A 23,782-nucleotide genomic window follows, 5' to 3' on the forward strand; every position below is an offset into this window, starting at 1 on the left:
TGTCCGGCACTGGACATAAACATATACAAAACAAACCTTTTGTCCTTTAATCTGTTCTTCAATGACCTGCACACTATCAACCACTTTGCCACAGGGGGCCAGTGTGAATGTTGCTGGTGCTAATAAGGGGCAAGATCATGGGTTTGAGAAGCTTGGTTAGCACTCTTTTAAAGGGGAACCAGTTATAATGTTGTTAGTACTCATAATGTAGAGTGCAAATGTATTGGGAATCATAAGAAAGAAAACATGTTGGTAATTGTGACAGGGCTTCAGCATGTAAATAGTGTGTGTTTGTATATACAGGGTCTCATTTTTTACATTAGAATAGTGAGCCTAATGTGCACTATAAATCTAAATGTACTGTCCCATTTATTAACAGAGAATGCGTTCATTTATGTGCACACTGTTTGGCTAAGTTAAATATCTCAGCATGCATGTTCATGACTTACCCATGGCAGCGATGTCCCAAAACATACAGATTTCATCTAAACGAATAAAAATAATAATAATGTTGGTTGTTGTGTTGCTTATAAATCCAAGGTTTATTTAAAACAAAAAGAGTTTGAAAAAGTAAGGCACTGACTGCACTGAAGGAAAACCGTTAAAAAGGAAACTGTTTCACTCAGGTTGATTAAGCTTGAATTTTTCTAAAGTGAAAACACAATTATATGAATTTTTATTGTTACATAGGCCAGATGTAATCTGAGCAATTTGAAGTGGAAAAGATCATCTGAACTGTTCGGAGAGGCAGTTGGCTTACAATGCTGTAAATTAGTGTGTCACAGCTTAGGCTATACTATCAATCAATCAATCAGTCTTTATTTTATATAGCGCCTTTCATAGTGGACCACCATCACAAAGTGCTTTACAAGATGCAGTAACAACAAAAAATCTGTAATACTTTAAATACTGAGAAATGCATAATACATGATATACATTAAAAAAAAACAAATACAATACAGTGGAAAATGCAGAATACATTGTAAAAGCGATCTTGCTTGTGGGTGCCTGCAGTCGCTGCTGAGTGACAGGCAGGAGATCGAGACAGAAGTTGAAGTTGACATGCCCCACAGGTGCGCACGTTTATTTACACACACACACACGCACACATTGTGAACAGCTCACATGACACTACTAACCATGGACGCTCACTGACGACATACAGCCAGCATATAAAAAAACTAAATAAACACAATACAAAAAACTATAAAATAAAAATGACTACTACACCCTACTGCATGGAGCTCCCGCTTGCTCACCTCGCTATACTTTATGGGGATCTGTAGCTAATCTTTTATGTATCAATACAAACCCCAACTCTGGCCGTCGGCAGTTTTGGCTTCTTCTGTTGGCTCCAATCCCGATTCACCATCATGGCGATTGGAACATTTCAGCAACGTATTTCGGACTTTATGTTCGGGTAGCATGGACGATCTTCAGCCCATTGTCCTTGGCTTTGCAGCAGCCCCAAGGTGAACAAACAGGACCTGTTTATACCCGACGCCATGCTGGAACACACCTACCTGCTAATTATCTACAGCTGGCAATCACATACAGCAGACAGGCTCTCTCACTAATTAATTATAATGATTACACACATTTACAACATATACACAAAACCCACTCTTCGTGTGCTCATGCCCTGCTACATACATGATAGTAGCATAATACATGAAATAGTAGCAGCAACACAGCAGCTAATAGCAGATATCAGGCTTAAAGAGCATTGAACACAAGAGAGAACAGGTGGGTCTTGGAAGGTAATTTAAAGCGAGCGACGGTGGGAGCATCCTGCACCAAAGCTGGGAGAGAGTTTCAAAGAGTCGGAGCCATGAAGATAAATGAGCGTTCTCCCAGTGTGGTGCACTTTTGCTTGGGGATAACAAGCAGGCCAGAGTCGGAGGACCTCAGCTTGCGAGCAGGGACATAGCGGGTCAGCAGGTTGAGGAGGTACTCGGGACCTGTGTGATAAAGGGCATTTATGTGAGCAGGAGAGTTTTGAAAATAATACTGAACTTTACAGGTAGCCAGTGCAGCTGGGCAAGACGGGGGATGATGTGATCATATTTTTTACATCTGGTAAGGATCCTGGCAGCAGCATTCTGGACTAGCTACAGTCAGTTTATGGTACGTGCCGGGAGACCACCATATACAGAGTTGCAGTAGTCGAGTCGAGAGGAGACAAATACATGACAAAGTATCAAAGCAGGGACGGACTTTGAAGATGTTCTGAAGATCGTAGAAGGAAGATTTGACCAGGGAGCAGATGCGGACATCAGAGGAGATGTTGCTGTCTAGAAGTACACCAGGCTTCGTACTGTGGGGGAAGGCAGCAGCAGACAGTTTATGTGGTTCAGGGCAGCTATATTGAGATTCTTAAGTTGAGTTTTAGATCCTACTAGGAGTTCAGATTTGCTAGTGTTCAGCTGAAAAAAATTGGCAGACATCCAGGCCTTGATGTCTTGAATGCGGGCAGAGAGCTGGACCATGGCAGAGGGGCTTCCAGGGTCAAGGTTTAAGTAGAGCTGGGTTTCATCAGCATAGGAGTGAAACATGAGGCTGTGTTGGTGGATGAGGTGACCCAAGTGAAACATGTAGATTTTGAAGAGAAGGAGCCCAAGAACAGATCCTTGAGGGACACCACAAGTGACTGAGTTTGCAACACCACTGCATCCAGCATAGAAAACAGACTGCATGTGTCCGGATAGGTAAGAGGACATCCAGGAGAGACAGATTCCAGAGGTTCCAGCATACTTCTGAATGCGGTCAAGACGGACAAGGTTAGTCGGCCATGAGTCCAGGGTGCATGTGGGAATAGTTGATTTCAACAGTAAGCCAGAAACATCAGCAATGGAGAGAGGAGAGAAGGAGGAAAGGGCAAGAGGGGAAGCCAGAGGAGCTTCAAGGTAGTCAAGCAGTAGACTGGGTTTGTGGTGGGCAAGCGAAGAATGGATGTTGTCAATTTTGTCAAGAAAGAGGAGAAATCATGTCAGGTAAGAGAGGAGGATGGACGGGAGTTGGATCAGTCGTTGGCTGGATGTAGGATTTGGTCAACGGTCTAAAGAGAGCATTGAGTATATTGTGTCCCATAGTTATGATTTCAGAGAAGTACTTCACCCTTTCTGTGGCAAGCGCACATCTGTAGCTTGCGAGATGGTCAGTTCAGATCTCCCTGTGAACCGTAGTCCAGACAACCTCCACTTGTGCTCAAGCTTGCGGCTGGCAGATTTAAGCAGTTGAAGTTCGAGGGTGTACCATGGGCAGTTTCGATCTTTCTTGGAGGCTGGTTGTAATCGCGGCAACAGTGTCAATGATATGAGTAAGGGTGGCGTTGTAGAGGGTCACTGCATCATCAACTGAGGACGGGAGAGTACCAGTTAGAGGGGATGCAGAGACATATTCTGAGAGTTTCAGAGGATTCAATATCAAGGCCCCTGGTGATGAGCAGATCCAGGGTGTGAGTGGGGACACTGACAGATTGAAAGAGTCTAAGACAGTCCAGAAGCGTGTTGAAGTCGGTCACTAGGGGGTAGGAAGGCTCTATCTCATGACTGTTGAAGTCACCTAGGAGTAGGATTTTGTCAGTAGAAGTGCAGACGAGGGAGAGGAATTCTGAAAACTCGGCAATAAAAGCAGGGTTTCTCTTTGGTGGATGGTAGATAACAGCAAGGGTGAGGGACATGGGAGAGATGAGCTTGACGGCGAGATGCTCAAATGAAGAAAAGGCAGGCAGAGAAAGAACTGAGGAAGCGAGCACAGAATTTGCAATAGCACCAATGAGGCGAGGTTTGTCAAAGAGGGAATAGCCCATTGGGGTGGCTAGATGCAGCGAGTGCATGTCGTTTACAGAGTGCCAGGTTTTAGCGAGACAGAGAAGATCAAGATTGGTTTCAGTTATAAGTTTGCTGAGAAGCAGAGATTTGTTAGTCAGAGAGCAACAATTAAGAGATTTAATTTAAAAAGAGATTTTCAAGTTTGTAGCTGGCATTGTAGGAGGAGAAGGAGTTAGTAAAGGTACTTACCAGTGTTCATTCTGGGAGTGGAGAATGAGTGAGCACTCTTTGTCCAGGGGATTCAGACTTTAGGTGTCAGGGTAGGAATGAAGCCTCTAGTAGCCATTGGGATGGATTTGGAAAAGGTCCTCGCTCCACCTGTCCTCCCTCAGACTGCCCTTAGGTGGCTGGTGCTTAGAACGGCTGGCGTTCTAAAACACTGTTTGCCAATTTATACTGTCCTGTTGGCCTATAGCCATATACGATTCAACACAACCCAGCACAGTTTACCAAAATTTAATTACAATTGTTAAAGGCAGGGATAGTTACCTCAACAACGATTTTAACTAGCAAATTAAATACAATCCACTTAGTGGCACAGAGTTCAGAAAACGAGCCAAGACACACAACACAAGTGTCCTCAGTTGCAAGGTAAACTAAATGCAAGCAAGAAATATATATATACTGTATATAGTTCAAGTGAATGGGGTGACAGTGAAGACAAATAAATACACTTTAGTTTATAGTTTCATTGTCAAGTAGAAAAAAAGTGAATTGTATATACAAAAAACCCTTGCAAATTAATTTATCTTACTGTATTAATTTATTTTATTTTACGGTATTTATTATAGCAGGCATAAGTATGAGTTGATCAAGCTGCAGCTGATATGACCGATAACTGTAGATCTGTGAATGCTCTTGTGGCAGGAAATGGCATTGCAGGTGACGTCAGACCAGAAGAAGGAAGCACACACGGGTCAGGTAACTGCAGTTTACAGGCGCGGCGTGCGCCATTTATTAAATAATACAAAATTAAATAAAATATTTAAACAAAAATAAACACTTGCTCACGCAGCGAAATAATCATGAACACAAAACAAAAGAATAAACTCCAGGTCAGGCTGGGCAAATCGCCTTCACTGTACCTGTACGTTTCAGTTTAGTTTTAGATCACCTCTCGCTCTCTCGCTCTCCACTTCGGCAACACCCACCCAGAGTGCAGAGAGCTGCAGGTATTTGTACAGGTGACCATCTCCCAATTAGCAACAATTTAATCACTTAACTAATTTGGGAGATGGCCACCTTCTGCACAAGTTTTATAATGTGGATGGGGCTTCCCATCCACGCTGCAAAACAATAACAAAACTAAAAGCACAGCTACACTGTCATACAAGATAATAAACAAACAAAACACACGGCGGTTCGCTGTCATCTATAAACAGAATAAATCACAATATAATAAACAAATACAAAATAGCATAGGGGCTGAGGGGGAGACCTGTTCTAAAAATAAACAAACAATACGAATAAACAGCAGTGCTTTCCTACCGCCCTGCTACATATCCCCCTCCTTGTGCGAAGCACACATGGCCCCAACGGCCACCTCTCCCCTCAGTCTCAATGTCTCGGAAGAGGGGTCTGGAGTAATCCATGGGGGTGGGCATGGTGGGAGGTCCTCCTCCCCCCACGTCTTCCTGGCTGGTAGCTCCCTCTTCCGGGGCTCCAGCCAAACTGTAGCAGAGGGAGCTGGTCTCCTGACCTCCCCCCCTCTTCATAGCCGGCTGACCCCTTTTCTGAGGCGCTGGCCCCGGTGCTTCCTGCGGTCCTGCAGGACTAGTACCGGCTTCAGGCGGTGTAAGCCAGGCAGCGGCCCCAGGCGAACGGGACCCTCGGCGACCCCAGGAGAATCTTGTCTAGATCATTTTGAATGACCTTTGCTGCTGCAACACTGTTTGCCACTCCTCCTACTTTTGTGTCGTCTGCAAATTTAACAAGTTTGCTTACTATACCAGAATCTAAGTCATTAATGTAGATTAGGAATAGCAGAGGACCTAATACTGATCCCTGTGGTACACCACTGGTTACCACACTCCATTCTGAGGTTTCTCCTCTAATCAGTACTTTCTGTTTTCTACATGTTAACCACTCCCTAATCCATGTACATGTGTTTCCTTGAATCCCTACTGCGTTCAATTTGAGAGTTAATCTTTTGTGCGGGACTTTGTCAAAAGCTTTCTGGAAATCTAAATAAACCATGTCATATGCTTTGCAATTATCCATTATCGATGTGCATCCTCAAAAAAATCAAGCAGGTTAGTTAGACACGATCTCTCTTTCCTAAAACCATGTTGACTGTCTCCCAGGATACTGTTACCATATAGGTAATTTTCCATTTTGGATCTTATTATAGTTTCCATAAGTTTGCTTATAATAGAAGTCAGGCTTACTGGTCTGTAGTTACCTGGTTCAGTTTTGTTTCCCTTTTTGTGGATCGGTATTACGTTTGCAATTTTCCAGTCTGTTGGTACCACCCCTGTGTCAAGAGACTGCTGCATGTAGTAGGTTTGTAAATTACTTCTTTCATTTCTTTGAGTACTATTGGGAGGATCTCATCCGGCCCAGGGGATTTGTTTATTTTAAGAGCTCCTAGTCCCTTTAACACTTCTGCCTCGGTTATGCTAAAGTTATTTAAAACTGGATAGGAACAGGATGACATGTGGGGCATGTTGTCCGTATCCTCCTTTGTAAAAACTTGTGAAAAGTAATCATTTAATATATTTGCTATTTTTTTTTCTTCATCTACGATTTTGCCATTTGTATCTCTTAGACATTTAACCTCCTCTTTGAATGTTCTCTTGCTGTTATAATATTGGAAAAACATTTTGGAATTGGTTTTAGCCTGTGACAAAGTGCCCGCCCCTGTGTGTATTTTCTGTTATATGTTGCGTGTGATGTGTTAAATGTTGGTGTATAGTCATTGGTACACGGGATATAAATGGGTCTGTGGAGCACGAGTGTTTAAAATGTATATTTGTATTTAGGCACGAGGATTGCACAGCACTTCAGGTGCAAATAAAATGTAATAATAAGTGAGCACGGGGAATTGCACTTTATTAATTCACGTGCAGTTGTACCGCGACTCCAATTGAATGATTGATTAGCAATCGAGTCTCGGTACAGCTGCATAAAAGCAGCATGTTTTCACTCACTTGGGGTTGTGTGTTCGGTGAGTGGAGAACGGGTGTGGAGAGGAAAGAATTAAGAACGAGAAAACTTAACAAAGTAATTTATATGACCGTTGTTTTCACTCACCTTGTTTGTCTGTTAGTCCACTGTTTGTATAAGTGTTAATCAATTTTGTTTGTCTGTTTATTTTGGCTTCATGTGCCGTGTGCTGTTTTTGTTACAACCTTTTTATTTACTGTTCTGTTTATTTATTAAATGCTGAGTGAACGCCTTCGCTCAGCTCCACCAAACTCCACCTCTCTGTTGCTTATTTCCTGGCTCTGGTCTGATGTCACCCACTCCGGCTGTCTTTGTGACATAGCCCCCTCAGCAATGTTCATTTATATTTCTCTCTTGGCCTTTCTAACTTCCTTTTTGACTTGCGTTTGCAGTTCTGCTTCTGTGTGGTCTTCCGGAAAGTAAACGATATTGCCAAGTTCGATGCGTACCCTATGCCTCTGGCTGACAAACTTCTACATAGACTGGGAAAAGTTTTATCTCCACTCTGGACCTGACAAAGGAATACTGACAGATCCCCTTAACCTGCAGTTCTAGAGAGAAAACCGCATTTTCAACACCAGAAGGGCTGTTTCATTTCAATACCATGCCATTTGGGCTACATGGTGTGCCTGCTGCCTTTCAGAGACTGATGGACCAGATTTTACACCCACATCATGAATATGCAGCAGCGTATATTGATGACGTGGTTGCTTACTGCTCCACTTGGCGAGAGTAATTGGCTAGGTTTATAGACATAATTCAGTCTCTAAGGGTAGCCAGGCTGATAGTTAACTTGGGAAAATGCACGTTCCAAAACAGAGATGAAGGGTGAAACCCATTGTCACCAAAATCCTCGCTTTGGTAGATGCGGCGATCCTCAAAACCAAGACTGTTGAGGTCGCTACTGGGATTAGCTGGTTATTACCTCCACTTTATCCCTGAGTATGCCACAGTGGTTAACCCTTTAGTCAACCTCACCAAAAAGAGTGCTCCAAGTTTAATTAAATAGCCCCCTGAGTGTCAGGGGGCGTTTGATACTATTAAGCATAAACTGGCCAGGACCCCACCCTTATCACACCAGATTTCACCAAGAGATTCATCCTCCACACCGATGCGTCGGACGTGGGTTTGGGTGCAGTCTTGTCCCAAAAGGTAGATGGAGTAGAACACCCATTACTGTATCTCAGCAAAAAGATGCTACCTTGGGAGCACAACTATCCGTAGTCAAAAAGGAGAGTTTGGCCATTAAATGGGCTACTCACTCCTTACGATATTACCTGCTGGGACATTCCTTTGATCTGGTCACAGATCATGCCCCACTCAAGTGGTTAAGCACAATGGCGGACAGCAGTGCCCAGATAACTCGATGGTATCTGGCATTGCAGCCCTTCATGTACCACATGGTACACCGTGCTGGGAAAGACCACCAAAATGCAGATTATTTTTCCCAGGAAGGGGGAGTAATGGAAAAGATAGATTCAGCCGAGTGTTCCTTCGGCTCCACTCTAAGTGGTGGGATATGTGACAGAAAAACAATGATTCTTGTTGGTGAATCTCCCGAGTGAGTGCACTAAGTAACAGAAACAGAGTACCCTGGACTATTTGGCCTGACACTTTTTCCTAGGTTTAAAAGTAGGGATGCACTGAATCCGGGATTAGGTTTCGGATTTGGCCCCAATACCTACTTTTTGAGCAGGGTTCACATTCGGCCGAATACTTAGGATTTGGTGAACCGAGTCCGAACCCTATATCCGCCCAGATGCACAGCCATTGCAATGCATCCCTTCAATGTGTGCAGTTCTTATTTAAATAAATGACACAAATCTGGTATTGAATGTAGCTGTTTAACAGCAAGAGCATGTTTGATGAACTCTATCGAAGCTCTCAACTCCCCAAATTGCTGGCGGCTCATGCACTAAACACACGCAGCTGTTCTACTTGGAACCCACTTAGTTCCTGCCAATTTGCACAAGTTGAATGTCACTGCTAAGACTAACTTGATAACTGCCTTGTTATCATGGCACAAGGATGCCATTGCTTGTTTTAATCTGAAATTGAAAGAGAAGTGGAAGGACAGAAAACAATGATCCATGAAGCTAACCCAGTTTACTTCCCAAGTATCTTCACTGACTTAAAACTGGTGTTGACCTTGCCTGTCACAACATGTTCATGTGGGCGTAGTTTCTCTGCCCTGAGGAGACTGATGTCTTGGCTGAGATCTTCAGTGGAAGAAGACCGTTTGAGTAGTTTGGCCTTACTCCGTGTCTATCGGCATTTGGAAGTGAATTAATGAAAAGTACTTCATCACTGGGCATCAACAGGACACAGAAGAATCCAACTAGCATTTAGAAAGCAATTGGCTTTGTGAAATGAAGGTAAGAAATGTTTTTATCTATATATTAAAAAAAGGTATGCAATATGTTAGGCTGACCCTATGTGCTGCTGGTCTATGTTTGGACCTCGGTTAAATTTTCACTCTGGCTACAGCCATGAGCCCCAGCCGTCCAGACGTTTTGGTCAGTGGTTTATTGTGAAAGATGGAGGTGGCTTACATTGACCGAAAATGAGCGATCAACAGACGCAGCCCTCTGCAAGTTCAGTCAGTGGTCCGAGCAGTGCTCATGTTGTGTACATGTCATTAGCAAGTTTCTTTTTTTTTTATGCCCATTCACCTAGTAGTTTAATTTTACATATTTTGTGGCTATTATTATTATTATTATTATTATTTATTATTTTTATTATTATTATTATTATTATTATTATTATTATTATTATTATAATAATAATAATAATAATAACAATAATAATAATAATAAAAATAACAATAATAATAATCTTGGCGATTTATAAGTGTATCATAGCCTATGGCATATATCTTTCGTTTCATGTAAAAATAAATAAAGTTTTCATGTAGCATTTAACAAAGTTGGTTAAACGTCTATGTAATCTTGTCTTTGCTGGATTGCTTGTAAAATTTTGATCATAAATTTCAGTAGGCTGACCATTAGCGACTCGCTCTCTTTGTGACACTATCAGTAGATAGAGCTAGTGAGTCCGTGGCTAATTTATGACATTTAGTCAACATATCCCTCAGTGGCACATACAAAATGGGTAATTAACCATAAATAAAATTTAAAAATAAGAATTGATTGAAAAGTGTGGGAGAGCGAGATATAGTAGCAGTGGAGGGTGTGAGTGGAGCTGGCTGCAGAATTAGAAGAACCGAAGCAGAGGGGACTTGAGAAATAAAAATGAGTGAGCGGTTTCAAAGAGGAAGAGAGCGAGGAGCAGCATTTATGAGCGCTCCACTCCGCTCACAAATGCTTGGTCCACACTACAATTATCGCCCTTTAGCAAATACAGTGTGAATAAAGCTCATCTCATTATTCAGAGCGGGGTGCCTCATTTGAATACATTATCATGCATTAACGTACAACCCACATATGGACAGTAGGAGGAGGAGGGGGTGGCAGTGTTAGGATTCTTAGTCCTAATAAGAGGTAAGGAAATTTGATCTCCTTACTCCAATACCCCCTGACCAACATCTTTTCTATACTCCTCTTAAAAATGTTAAATAATAATAAAAAAACATGTTTTGCTGGAATAATGTTTTGTTTTTATTTAGAGATTTTTTTTATTAAGCCATTAATACAGTGATATGGCAGCTCATGTGAAAGAATGGTTTCACTAACAAAATATTTACATGAATCATCTTTAATTAGACATCTTTAACAACTTTGAGTCTTCGTGTTCCTTTTCTCTTATTAGAATTGCATGTATGGCCTATTAAAGTCATCAATTAAATTAGACAATCACTAATTTGCCTATTTTGACAATTTTCCAAGATTTTCAGTTCTAGTGGTTTGATTTCATATGCACAGCAAATCAAAACAGAAGCAATGAGGTGTTCTAATATTCAATTTATACACAATGTTGTGTTTTCATTTTAAAACATCTGGTTCTACACTAGGTTAAAGTAAAGTCTGTTTGCATGCCCTGTTTTCAGTTAATGCTACACTTCCTTGGTCACCTGGAGGGTGGAACTGTCCCAACCCCTTCAAGTGGCTTCTTTCCTGTCAGTAAACAATCAGCTGCATGCTTCCTGTATTGACTGACATGCTTTCAATCAGTGATCCAGAAGACACTGTTAATGTGATCTAGAAAGTGTAAGAGGTGACCTGAAAATAAGGCATAGAAATTGAGAACTTTCCTTAATCTAATACAGTACCATATATCATATTTTAAAATAAAACAGATGTTTTTTTATAACAGCTAACATAAGTACAACATGGGTGAACATTATTTTTATTAGCTACAATAACTTTAATGTCTTACAATAAACTTGAAAAAATCTAATATTCTTGACAAGACCACTGACACATCAATACATGCTTTAAGATAATTTGCAATGAATGAAGGTGAATCGCAAACTACAATTTCTTCTTAAAGGAAAAGTGGATTTTTGAAATCCTGACAGTTCTGCTCTATACTAGTTTCAGATTTCATTTTCATCTGCTGCCTCCTAATGTCTTGTGACGTTTGCAGTCATTCTGAGTGCTTCTTATGAACCTCACACTGGTTTATAAGTCTGTGTTAAGTAAGAGGTGAGTAGCTACACTCCTTGCTCTCCTCGCCACATTCAGCGCCCGGCATTTAGGATTCTCCAAGTAAGCACAAGGCAGCTCAAAGCCGGTAAAGGCAGATTTAAAATGATGGTAACTCAACAGTGGAGCAACAGAACCCAGAACCACTCAGAGTGGTTGGAAACACCACCAAAAGGTTACTGACAGGCTTACTATGGGAAACCTTTATCAGGGGAATATCTGCCCCTGTATACTCCTAACAACCACACTCTTCAATCACAGGATGCAGGGCGGCTGGTTATTCCAGGGTGAATAGAAATAACATGGGAGGAAGGGCCTTTTCTTGTAAAACTCCTAAATTACGGAATGCTCTGCCTTCTTCTGTCAGGGAAGCTGGGACTTACTGTTTTTAAATCAAGATTGAAAACCTATTTTTACAAAATAGCTTTTCTTTATCTTGCTTGTTCTAATTTTACGATTAAAACCACATATTTTTTTATCTTGTCTTAATTTCTGTTTTATCAAATTCTGTATTACACTGTTTTTAACTTAATGGTTCAATTGAGTGTGAAGCGCTTTGGGGTCCTTGTGATGAAAGGAGCTACAGAATGTGAAATTGTTGTTGTTTTTGTTGTTGTTGTTGTTGTTGTTGTTGTTTCATACTTCCTAACTGATCTTAACTGTTCCTAATTCTGGAATTACAGTGGAAAGACCAGGAAGCCGGAGAAGGTGGAATATTTCCAGCCCCCCATCAGGTTCCCCCTCTCCAGTTTCAGGTAGGCCTTGTCTCCCTTCTCCATGGTCATGAGCCCTGCGTTAGTGGCCGCCTCTCTTGTGACATCCTGGTCCCCAGCGAAGGCAGTGATCACAGGCCAGCTGTTCAACACCAGAGACACCTGGAACCCAAGAGGAAACAGAGTTAATCAGGATCACAGTTCATATGACTGACATCACTGAACCAGCACCACAGTTCTCTAGCTCTGACATCACTGAACCAGCACCACAGTTCTCTAGCTCTGACATCACTGAACCAGCATCACAGTTCTCTAGCTCTGACATCACTGAACCAGCATCACAGTTCTCTAGCTCTGACATCACTGAACCAGCACCACAGTTCTCTAGCTCTGACATCACTGAACCAGCATCACAGTTCTCTAGCTCTGACATCACTGAACCAGCACCACAGTTCTCTAGCTCTGACATCACTGAACCAGCATCACAGTTCTCTAGCTCTGACATCACTGAACCAGCATCACAGTTCTCTAGCTCTGACATCACTGAACCAGTACCACAGTTCTCTAGCTCTGACATCACTTAACCAGCACCACAGTTCTCTAGCTCTGACATCACTGAACCAGCATCACAGTTCTCTAGCTCTGACATCACTGAACCAGCACCACAGTTCTCTAGCTCTGACATCACTTAACCAGCACCACAGTTCATATATATAATATAGCACTGAGTTAATGCTGAAGCTGTCTCTTGGGGTGTTCTGTATATATCATGTAACCACTTCATATCTGCATAACATTTTTTAAATACAGCCAAGCTCCAGAGTAATGCTCTCTTATTTTTAAGACACATGTATAATTAGTCCAGGGGTTAACCTGTAAACACAAAGGTACCCAATCTTATAATTAAGGAAGAAGGACAGTATTTTTGTTTCTAGACCCAATTTACTGCAGCTCCCATATATACTTCAAGTTCCCATCAGCTTGTGGATCAGGGTTTCGTTGGTGTCGGGAGCTGCGTTGCCCACCTTTGCCATGTTTCAACTTAATCTTCAGGTTCATCATTTGCAAATTGTGAAAAAATGAACCCTGATTATGAAGCTGCTTATCTTAGCAGTCTTGCTTGCAGTATTTGAGGAGGCTGTACTTATCAGCAAGACTTGTTTGCAACATTTTTGTGGTTTTTATAGTGTGATGAACATCCTCTGTAATTCTAAACTTATGTTATTTCTTGTAAGGTGTGAGATGACTAAAGGCATGTCTCCTGAGAGAGAGAGAGAGAGAGAGAGAGAGAGAGAGAGAGAGAGAGAGAGAGAGAGAGAGAGAGAGAGAGAGAGAGAATGTAGCACTGAGTTAATGTCGAAGCTGTCTGTTGGGCTATTGTCTTTGTCATCTCGCTCCCGGAAAACTTTGGTGAGAATCTTTCATTCTTTCTTAAGCTGAGGGGACACACAACCACTTTTTCAGGTACACTGGCTTAAACCTGGTTCCGGGAGACCTAGTTTGAGGCAACTTTGCTGTATCAAAGCCAACTGAGTCTCCCCTGGTGTGCCATGCAGTGGCTTGAAACCTAGTGTCCTGAAACCAAGTTCAAGTGGCTAATGTGAATTAGTTGTCTTTCCTACATTATGACAGAATAATCAAAAGTGAAACTATAAGCTGACTTAATGGGCGATCTCTGGCAAGCGTACTGGTACAACCTGGAATAATAATTGATATATAAGCTCATTTAGGCAATATTTCAAAAACATCTAGTACTACACTATAAAGAAATCTGTTTACAAGACCTGCATTCAGCTTATGTTGCACTTCCTGGATCACCTGGATGTGAAATTACACCCACCCCTTCACTGGCTTCTTTCCGTCAATAACCAATCAGCTGCTTCCCCTATTGATTGGTATGCCTTAAGCCAGTGACCCAGAGGACACCACTGAGGTGTCCCAGGAAGTGCAAGCAAACCCAAGAATACGACATAGGAACTGAGAGATTCTTTTACCCTAATGTACTACTAGATGCTTTAAAATGTAAATCCGTATGTGCCATAGCACGTGTTTCTTTCAAATCTACTCACTTGGGAATATTATAGAAGTGCAAATTGGCTAAGATTTATGGAATTGTTTTGTTAGCTATATAATTATTTCAAATATGTAATACCATCATTTTGCAGACCTCATATTTTCCTATGTGAAAGCGACACACATTAAACATGTGTTTGATTTTTAATGGTATTTTGTTCCTAGTGTCTCTTACACACTCTTTTCCATGCTGCACTTCCTGTTGAATGAAGTGACACAGGAGAGTTGCTTCTGGGATTTTGAGTCCTTGTAGAAAAACAATTCTGAATGTTTAGGGTTTTTTTAGACAATGACCTTTAAATAAATAGTCCTCCAGAAGAAGAAAAAAAACTTGAAGACACTGAGAAAGACTTCCCGTGGAAACGTGTGTCATAAAATTGAAGACACTGAGAAAGATTTAATTTGGAAACGTGTGTCACTGAATTGATTAGAGGGGGTTCGCCTCTTACCTGTATGGTCTGTCTGTTGTACACCTTGACCACGTGGAAGCAGAAGCTGTACACTCCTTTCCTGGGGGCGACGAACATGCTTCTAACCGGATCAAAATGATTTCCGACATTAACCAGGATCTGTGGAGAGAACCAGGGTGGATATAAATACATAACCAGCACTTCTATCAATTACCAAGATAACCCTTTGTATTATAAAAGCACAGCGAAGTGCAATAAAGCACAACAAAGTGCAATAAAGCAAAACACAGTGCAATAAAGCACAGCAAAGTGCAATAAAGCACAGCAAAAGCATGGTAAAGCACAGGTAAGCACAGTGAGGTATGGTAAAGCATTTAAAAAAAACAAACCATAGTAAATTAACCCTTGTAAAGTTCCCCATACTAAAAACACAGCAAAGTGTCAACAAACAATAGATTATTACATTTCGATTTTAACTAGCTTAAACATGCCTGAAATCAAAATGCCCTCAAAATGTGTTCTAATCATCTACAAAAAAATTCAGCTACTTTTTCTGCAATCTTAGATTTGAGTTATGCCCTCTACTGACCTTTGAGCCTTCATAATTTTAAAAAAATAAAATATATACAGTATACAAATAGATCAACACTTTACCAATAAAAAAAAAGAAAATAAAAAATTCCAAACATGATAGTGGCATCAAATTGAAAGATTGTAGTTTTAAGAGTACAAGCAAGCCTCTCACTGAGGGCAGGCAGGCTGGCAGGAACGACATGTCACGGGCACAACAGCTCTGCCAGTCCTTACTGCAGATAGATGTGCATGTGCCACTTTTAAAGGCATGAGTGTTGTTTATTATATATCAAAACACAATTATTTATAAATGTGATGTATTAGTCTACAGTTCTACTCAGAAGTTTACATGCCCCAATGGAAATGTACAATTTCTCGAAATTTCTCGAAAACAAATAATTATAGGAAAAATCTTTTGCAGCAAAAGTCTTGCTCTTGTGGATGAGGGGAAAAATATATTTAAGTATACCATACTATACTTAAATGTGCATTTTTTGACTCTTTTTTTATTCATATTTTGATTACAGTGTTACCAGTTTCAAAAAGCTTGAGATGATGATATTTCTGAAATGGTTGTTTGTTGTTTTTTTTTTTTTTAAAAGGGAAATAAATTAAAAGCCATCAAAGTATCAGTAGTGTGATTTTTATTTATACTGTTATGTTTATATTTATACTAAAAATTGCAGAACGATTGTGCTTCACTGATTAGTATTCAATTATAAGACAAATTAAAAACTGCAAAATTCATGAGTAGCACGGAGCAGAACTCTCCATAGAGGCAGAATCAAGATGCCTGCTTCACCCATCCTAATAATAAAACACATGAAATCACTGTAAAGGCTATATATGCACGGTAAAGCATATTAATAAGTAAATCATGGTAAACTAAACATTTGTGTACTAAAGCTACCAATTGTCCTTATTGTTTAATCAAACAAGTAAACCCAATCCCTACCTGATCAAAGTAGATCGTCATTGTACGGTTGCTCATTTCTGATGGTTCATGGTTGGTATTTCGAATTGCAGAAAAAGCCACTTTCCCAGTTCCGGAACGCACCGACATTCCCAACGCTGTCCCAGCCGGCTCTGAAGTGGGAGTAGAATCACAGACGACCAGACACTTCCCCTCCAGGACAATGGGATCCGTGTCATTCTGAGAGAGGACTGAGGTGAACTCCAAACTCAGAATGAAAACTACTAAGAACTTAACCATCTTCATGTTTACCCTATAACTAAGATTTATTACCAGCTATACCACGAAGACACCAGATTTTGAATGGGTAGTCCCCTCTGACTATTTTACCCCAGAACTGAGATCTTTCACCAAGTCCACCAAGATAGGAAGTTCTGGATAAAAGTATTTGCAAGTAGTTTGATCTTCAGGAACTCCAAAATAGACCAAGAAGATATCAGATTATGAATGGTTAGTCCTTACTTATATTTTGTCCCCAGCAACTGAGATCTTTATCAAATTATGACAGTCCACCAAGCTCTAAGTAAAGATATCTACAAGCAGTTTGATCTTCAGGAACGTAGACCAAGATACCAGGAAGTCATTTTTTGCATATATTTTGCACCCAGAAGTGAGGTTGTTCAATCAAATTATGGAAGTCCGCCGCGGTGCAAAGTATAGTAGGAACTCCTAAACAGACCAGTAAGATATCTGACTATCAAAGGATAGTCCTTTTAGACTCTAGAATTGAACCATTTAAACAAATTGTGAAGGTCAAACAAGGTTTTTGAATGATCTTCAAGTATTATGATCCTACTCCAAACCAGAAGGTAAAAGATGGTCCTCTTTTACTTATAATGCTGTTTCCAAAACTGAGATGCTGCACCAAATTATGGACGTCCACCAAGATGCTGCTTGAGATGTTTCTCAATGAAACAAATGGCTTCCTAGTTCCATTGGTGAAAAGAAAGAAAGAATAAGACATGGTTATCAACAGACAAGGGTGGCTGTTCTCAAACTGTGGGGTGCGCGCGACCAGGGGAGGCGCAGTGCTTGTCCCAGACATCTCTTGTTTTGAGAAAGATACAGTTCTCTGCCACTGCAGCAAACAGGCATCAAAAATACAATCCAAAAATAATGAACCCACTTAGCATTGGGAAATGGAACCACGGTATTTATTATCAGAGTTATTTAGGTGGTATGTTATTACTATTTGCTTGTCTTAACTCTAGTAACATGTCTACGTAAATTCTCTTCCTGCATTTCTGCAATTCACAGACTGGGTGGGATTATCAAATCAGTTGGCAGTTGCCCTGGTACAGTTTCTGTAATATTGTTTAGATAGATGCTAGTATTAACAGATAGGCAATTGATCAGATTATCTGAACCCCTGGAGAGAGTCCTGCGATGCTACACCGATGTCCCATGATGATTCCGGAGGTATTGAAAGCTTCTTTATCTGTGTTGCTGCAATGCCTGCTATTTATACTCTGGATGGCTCAGAGCATACATGACTACAGTTTGTTTCTGTTTTCACAAAGGCCCGATGTTTGAGAAGCCCTGGACCAGGGAATGTTATTATTGAAGCACTACATCTATTCTATAAAAATTCAAATTATTCCGATGACAATTCTAAGTATGTTGCTTTGACTGTGAGTTCAGGAGCTGCCCTTTACTTGTAGTTGCCTGTCAGAGAGATATGTAGCCAATGTTTCTTTACAGCAGAGCCAGTGCCATCTAGTGATCTGTCAGTTTGGATCAAGTTTGTTTTGCTGTCGAAATGCACTAGCTGTGCACTAGATGGCGCTTTTGCTTACTGATATAAAGAGGGGTGTAGTACTGGGGGGTCGCCGGGGAGCACGCCCCCGCTCCCCCCCCCTCCCCCCACTTCTCTTGGGCAGGGAGAGCACAGCTTCCATACTTCACATGTAGAACACTGAACTGTTTTGCTCCTATTAATATATGGAGATATACATGTGTATAACCCATACAAATAAGCAAAAAATACAATAACTGTACGAAACCCTTGAGAGATAAATAATGAAAAAGGTTTGAATGTAGCATGCCTGGTCTGGAAGAGCAGGTGTGAATAATGTAGAGAGGTGAAGGGAACCTGTATTAACGCTGTGCTGAGGTGTCAGCGTTTTACAGTCAGATGTAATAATTGAAAAGTTCTTATTTTTATGTAAAATAAGCTAAACATTTATTTAAAAGATAAAGATCATTGTTTATTTAGTTATCTTTAATATAAATAGCTGTAAGTTTAGTTGCTTTACAATAATACCTCAATACCTGATTGTCCTTTTTAGTAGCCGCCAATTGATTTTAACCATTTTTTTCTCCCAATTTGAAACGTCCAGTTGTATTTTTAGGCTCAGCTCACCACTACCACCCTTGCGCTGACTCGGAAGCAGCGAAGACGAACACATGCTGTCCTCCGAAGTGTGTGCCCTCAGCCGACCGCTTCGTTTCGCTCTGCAAACCCGCCATGCAGCCAACCCAGATCTACAGCGTCTGAGGACAACGCAGCTCTGGGCAGCTTACAGGCAAGCCTGCAGACGCCCAGCCAGGCTACAGGAATTGCTGGTGTTGATTGTCTGAATTTATAATCAAATTATACAGTTGTTAGCTCTTTCAAATACTGTAACTGCTAGTCATAAACAGCGATTCAGTGGAGGGGGGTAGATAATAGTGGCCCCTCACTTCTAAATATAGCACTACACCACTGGATATAAAAACACTTCGGCTTCATATATAAAAAAAAAAATTAAGGAATCTCTTCTTAAAAAAAACAGATTCTGTTGTTTATATTCACTTTGTATGTTGTGTTCTGTCTCAGTCGTTACATCCTGGATATTAGAGGACCCCTATGCCTTCTTTTGCGCTCCCAAACATCTTTTGCAGCTTCTACACCAGAGTGTAACCTTTATCCTGTCCCCCTGAACACTGCCCTGGAAGTGAGAAATCAGTAAGAAATACTACATAGAACAAATATAGTATCCCTTTCATTCACTAGCAGAGCGTTGCAGGGGGGCAGGTTAGTGGGTACACTGTTGTGTACACGATTAGACACGATTCTGAGAGCTATATTGAGTCAGGGGTGTTTTTTAAAAAGTCCTCAGGACCTCACCAGGTCAGACGAGATTTGATAGATGTGCTGCTTGGTTTATAGGGGCTTCCTTCCCTCTGTATTTAAGACGACAAAACTGCCTGCAAATTGCACTTTCAATAAGTGTGACATTTTCGAGTCATGGGTTTAGGTGATAATTGTTAATTAGACACCCAAACTGGTTTCTTCACACTGTACTGCCATAAGCTAAACTAAGACATGTCTGTAAAAATAACTGGTCTCCTCGTTATCAGCAAATGTTGTCATTAATTGATCTTTGATACTGAGAGATAGTTCTGTATTATATTAATGTACAGTTCATCCTTTACAAACTCTATACTATAATTGTCATCTGCCAGACGAAAAGATACCGGATCTGAGATCTGAGGTGAGCCAGCATAAACCAACCATAGCCTTCCCAAATTAACTTTGCTGGCAGACAGGCAGTGGCACCACAATGGCAATGCAATATTGGTTCTGCATTATATAGTATAAAACAGCTAAAATAGAATTATTAGCATCAGGGACATTAGCTCCGGTTCCCCTTTAAAAGGGTGCTAACCAATGTATTTAAAATCTATTTCCTTAACTCTGATTTGCACGTGTAATATTATAACTTTTTTTCTTCAGTCGCAGGTCTATGTTTGTATTTGGGCAATTTGGAAAACCTTCATAATGACGAATTGCTGCTGTTTCTACTTGATAATCACATCATTGTGCTGTAGGTCGAGCTGCAATCAGACCGTGTGAGATACAGCACAGGAAGCAACAATTTATCTACAGCGATGGATCTGAAATATTCCCATATCCCGAATTAACCTAATTTTGAGCATAATAAACTCCAAATCAAAGCGGATGATGTCATGGAGTCATGGTGAACCGTAGGGGTCCGGATTTACTCGGATTATACACACAGACACAACGTCAACACGCAGGGAAGGTGATAGGCTTACCAAGACCTGTAGCATAACTGCGAACTCACAGAAAGAGGCCATCTGGCATTATCACCGCCCTGCTGTTTTAATGCACCCACAAACCCGCTAGACAGCTTGCGCGTTCCTATCTTAATGAGGTTACCCAACAAGGCAATATTGAGAACTGACAAGCTCACAAAATAGGAGAAATCTGAACAGTACAGGTTCAGTTCACAAAATACCCTATTATTGCTACACTGTTTCAAACAAATTTTCGTAGTTTGAGAATAAATAAATAAATAAATAAATAAATAAATAAATAACAATGTGAAACAAAATCCATTTAGGGTTACTCAGGTATAATATTTGAACCAAAATCCGTATTCCTAAAATAAGAGGAGGCTATTCCATACACTTCTGTAAATTATGAATATTTATCTCGATAGTCATAGCTGATTCTTTCCAAATTAATCATTTCTAAAACAGATGTTTTTCAAAATGCAATTTTAGCACTGTTTTGGAGTTTCACCAGTGCACATTATTATTATTATTATTATTATTATATTATTATTTTATTATTATTATTATTATTATTATTATTAGTGTTGCTTTATATAGCATAGGTATCTCATAGCAAAGAAAATCAAAATAAAATATCATTTGTATAAGGATCCCAAGGCATGTCACAAAACAAAACAAAAATAATTAAATTAAAAATATTCTAATAAGAATATGTTGAAAACAACAATTTACAAAGAGATTGAAAAAGTGAACTGAAGTTGTAAAAACACTAGTTTGTATCAATAAAAACAAAATTTTGTACTTTGTTTTTCATGATTGTAATTATCTACTAAATTTAATATATTCTTGTTTAGTATGTAATAATAATAATAATAATAATAACAATAATAATAATATCACTTAACCTACCACTTGGAAAGCCCTGAGTTATTGAGTTATTATGCTACATCACTGTGTTTTATACATGGAATTAAACAAAAAAAAAACTCACCAGATTGCAGTTTTCCGATACATCCAGCTCAGCGGTATATTGTGTCTGTTCGCAAAACGAATGCAGGACAGGACCCCTCTCTCTCTCTCTCTCTCTCTCTCTCTCTCCCCTCTCTGTCCCTCAGGCTGTGACAGGCGCTTGCGTGCTGGTCTGCTATTTCAACACAGCTTGTCTGATCTCCGAGGAGGATGGGGGGGGGGGTTTCTGGGTCTGGCAGGTCTGGGAATTCTGTGCAGAGATGTTGTATTTTTGGGAAGGCTTTTGTGCCCTGCAGTAGAAAGTGAATCTCTGTCTCGACACAACCTGTCCTCTTTGGGCAGCTATGTCTGTTTCTCTTTACTGTCTTTCACCATGGTTAGGTATTCAGCCAGGATGTAGTGTCTTTTTAAGGCCTTTTTATTTGCTTTCTGTTTGTGTGTGTGTCCCAATGGGTGAGGTATTCTTGTTTGTGTTGTGCTATAATTTGGTTGAGCCTAATTATGTGTGTTGGAGTGGTGCTGTCCTGAAGCTGGTTGGTATTAGTGTGGCTTGGTGAGGTGAGCTTCAGGACTAGCATGCTGAGAGGACATCTCTGAGCTCAGCTCTTGACATTGCAGGTCTTTATGTTGTAAGAGTTTGAGTTGCTGTCTTTTTGACAAAGCCAAAATTGAATTGCTCTTTTTTGAATATTAATCAATAGTGGATATTGGCCGAATTCAGCTCTGCATGCATTGTTTGGAATTTTCCTTTGTATTTGCAGGATGCTTTTGCAGAATGCTGTATGCGGGGTTTCTGTTGGGTGTTTGTTCCATTTTGTAAAATCCTGCTCTGTGACCAGACTCCACACTTCACTGCCATACAGGGCAATGGGTTAGATGACACTTTCAAAAAGTTTGAGCCAAATTTTTATGGGGCGCTTTATATAAAGTTTTCTCTTAATGGCTTATTTGTGCAGTGTGAAGTGATACTTATTTCCCTGAGATCCGGCTTATCTAGATTCATGATGAAAATAGATTAACAATTAATATTATGTATCTTTAAGTATTTCAAATCAATCATAAATGTGTATTTTTTATAAGACAAAAAGAAACCTAACAATCCAAATTATTATTAGATTTATTCATAATCTCAAAGGAAGAAGAATAAAGGTTCGGCTTCATAATTAAAAACATATGTATAAAGAAGAAACAATAAAACATTCAAGGAAAAGCAATGCATTGTTAAATGTTTACAATTAATCCTTGATTTGTCTCTGGTCATAGAGTTCTGCATTAGTGAAGCAGTCTTAATAGTTCATCATGCACTGTCTGGTTGAGTCATACATTACATAAACATGCGCCAGCTTCCACGTGGCTAAGTACGCATATACAATGTTCAGCATCTTGTTGAATAGATGCACATTACATATTGTGATGATATTAATAGCATGGCTTCAGTTCAGTTACTTGTAAACACAAAATATAAGTTTGATAATTATTATATGCAATGTTTAAAACAAAGTCTTCTTAACACGGTCGTCCTCTCTGTGGAAGTTAGTTGTGCAGCAGCACAGTGCAGTACCTCTGTGAAGACTGTAGGCAAAAGCTTTCATTGTTCCGGAGGGAACCTATCTTCTCCGGGACAGCTTTGAAGATTAAATCATTGCTTCTTCATTGAAGAACTTCAGAGTTTGATGAGTTGAGAGTGATGAGATGTTTTGAAGAAAGAACGAATCCAGCGAGGGAATCCCAAGAGTGCGAATCCAGAGCATCCAGAGAATGAAAATCCTTGTTTTGAGTTTAAATCACCTGATGTATAGGCGTTCCCTTGTACTGTAAACAAGTCTTTGTCGGTCCATCCATTGGTTCACAGTATTTGATAGACAGTTACGTGTCACACAAAAAGGTTGTTTTAGAAACGCCTATTTTGTTATCAAAGGATTTTACATTTATCGTTTAAACTTCCTATTCAATATAACTTTAGTTACATTCATTAGAGAAGCATATGAATTTCAGTTTCATTCTCTATACAAAAAATTATGATTACAAACATATAAAACACATCATAATACAATCAAAGGATAAAGTTAAAAAATAGTTATTAGTTTATAATATTTATTTAAAACACCATAAACCTTTCAGGTTTATTGGGAAACTTACTTAAAATAACTATTAAACTTATGTATACAAGTTATGTAATTAAAAATGATTCTTAAAGCATTTTAACTAATTTTTAACACAATAGCTTGCTTGGTAAGTTTTATGACCTCTTAGGAGGCCAGACAATCAGATAGCATTTTGGAAGGCGATCTTCAAAGAGTTAACACAGTTTATGGCCTATGCCTTATCTAATCAGCTATGAAGTAGATCTGGTTAAGAATGTTCTGGAATAGGTGTTAACAACCCAATCCCCACAGCATGACAACACAGACAAGAGAATTAAATATCTGAGAAATGCTTATATTAA

At 39.9% G+C, this 23,782-nt stretch overlaps 1 protein-coding gene across 1 annotated transcript; it reads right to left on the reverse strand.

The window, feature by feature from the left end:
* Positions 1-11,970: 11,970 nt before the first annotated feature.
* Positions 11,971-21,472, reverse strand: LOC121305317 (cerebellin-1-like). Its single transcript, XM_041236927.1, has 4 exons — positions 21,359-21,472; positions 16,327-17,270; positions 14,838-14,957; positions 11,971-12,477 (listed from the first exon to the last, which is right to left on the reverse strand). Exons 2-4 carry the CDS (start codon positions 16,588-16,590, stop codon positions 12,280-12,282), a joined length of 582 nt encoding a protein of 193 aa, XP_041092861.1. The 5' UTR covers positions 16,591-17,270; positions 21,359-21,472; the 3' UTR covers positions 11,971-12,279.
* Between the last annotated feature and the right edge of the window lie 2,310 nt (positions 21,473-23,782).

The sequence above is a fragment of the Polyodon spathula genome, chromosome 42 (assembly GCF_017654505.1).
Source record: "Polyodon spathula isolate WHYD16114869_AA chromosome 42, ASM1765450v1, whole genome shotgun sequence".
Classification (NCBI taxonomy): Eukaryota; Metazoa; Chordata; class Actinopteri; order Acipenseriformes; family Polyodontidae; genus Polyodon; species Polyodon spathula.

Excerpts from the sequence above, each read along its gene's own strand:
- LOC121305317 (XM_041236927.1), bottom strand. The coding sequence starts at position 16,590 with ATGAAGATGGTTAAGTTCTTAGTAGTTTTCATTCTGAGTTTGGAGTTC. Across the intron at positions 14,958-16,326 it reads TGACGATCTACTTTGATCAG|ATCCTGGTTAATGTCGGAAA; the intron begins GTAGGGATTGGG and ends TTCTCTCCACAG. Across the intron at positions 12,478-14,837 it reads ACAACAGACAGACCATACAG|GTGTCTCTGGTGTTGAACAG; the intron begins GTAAGAGGCGAA and ends CTTGGGTTCCAG.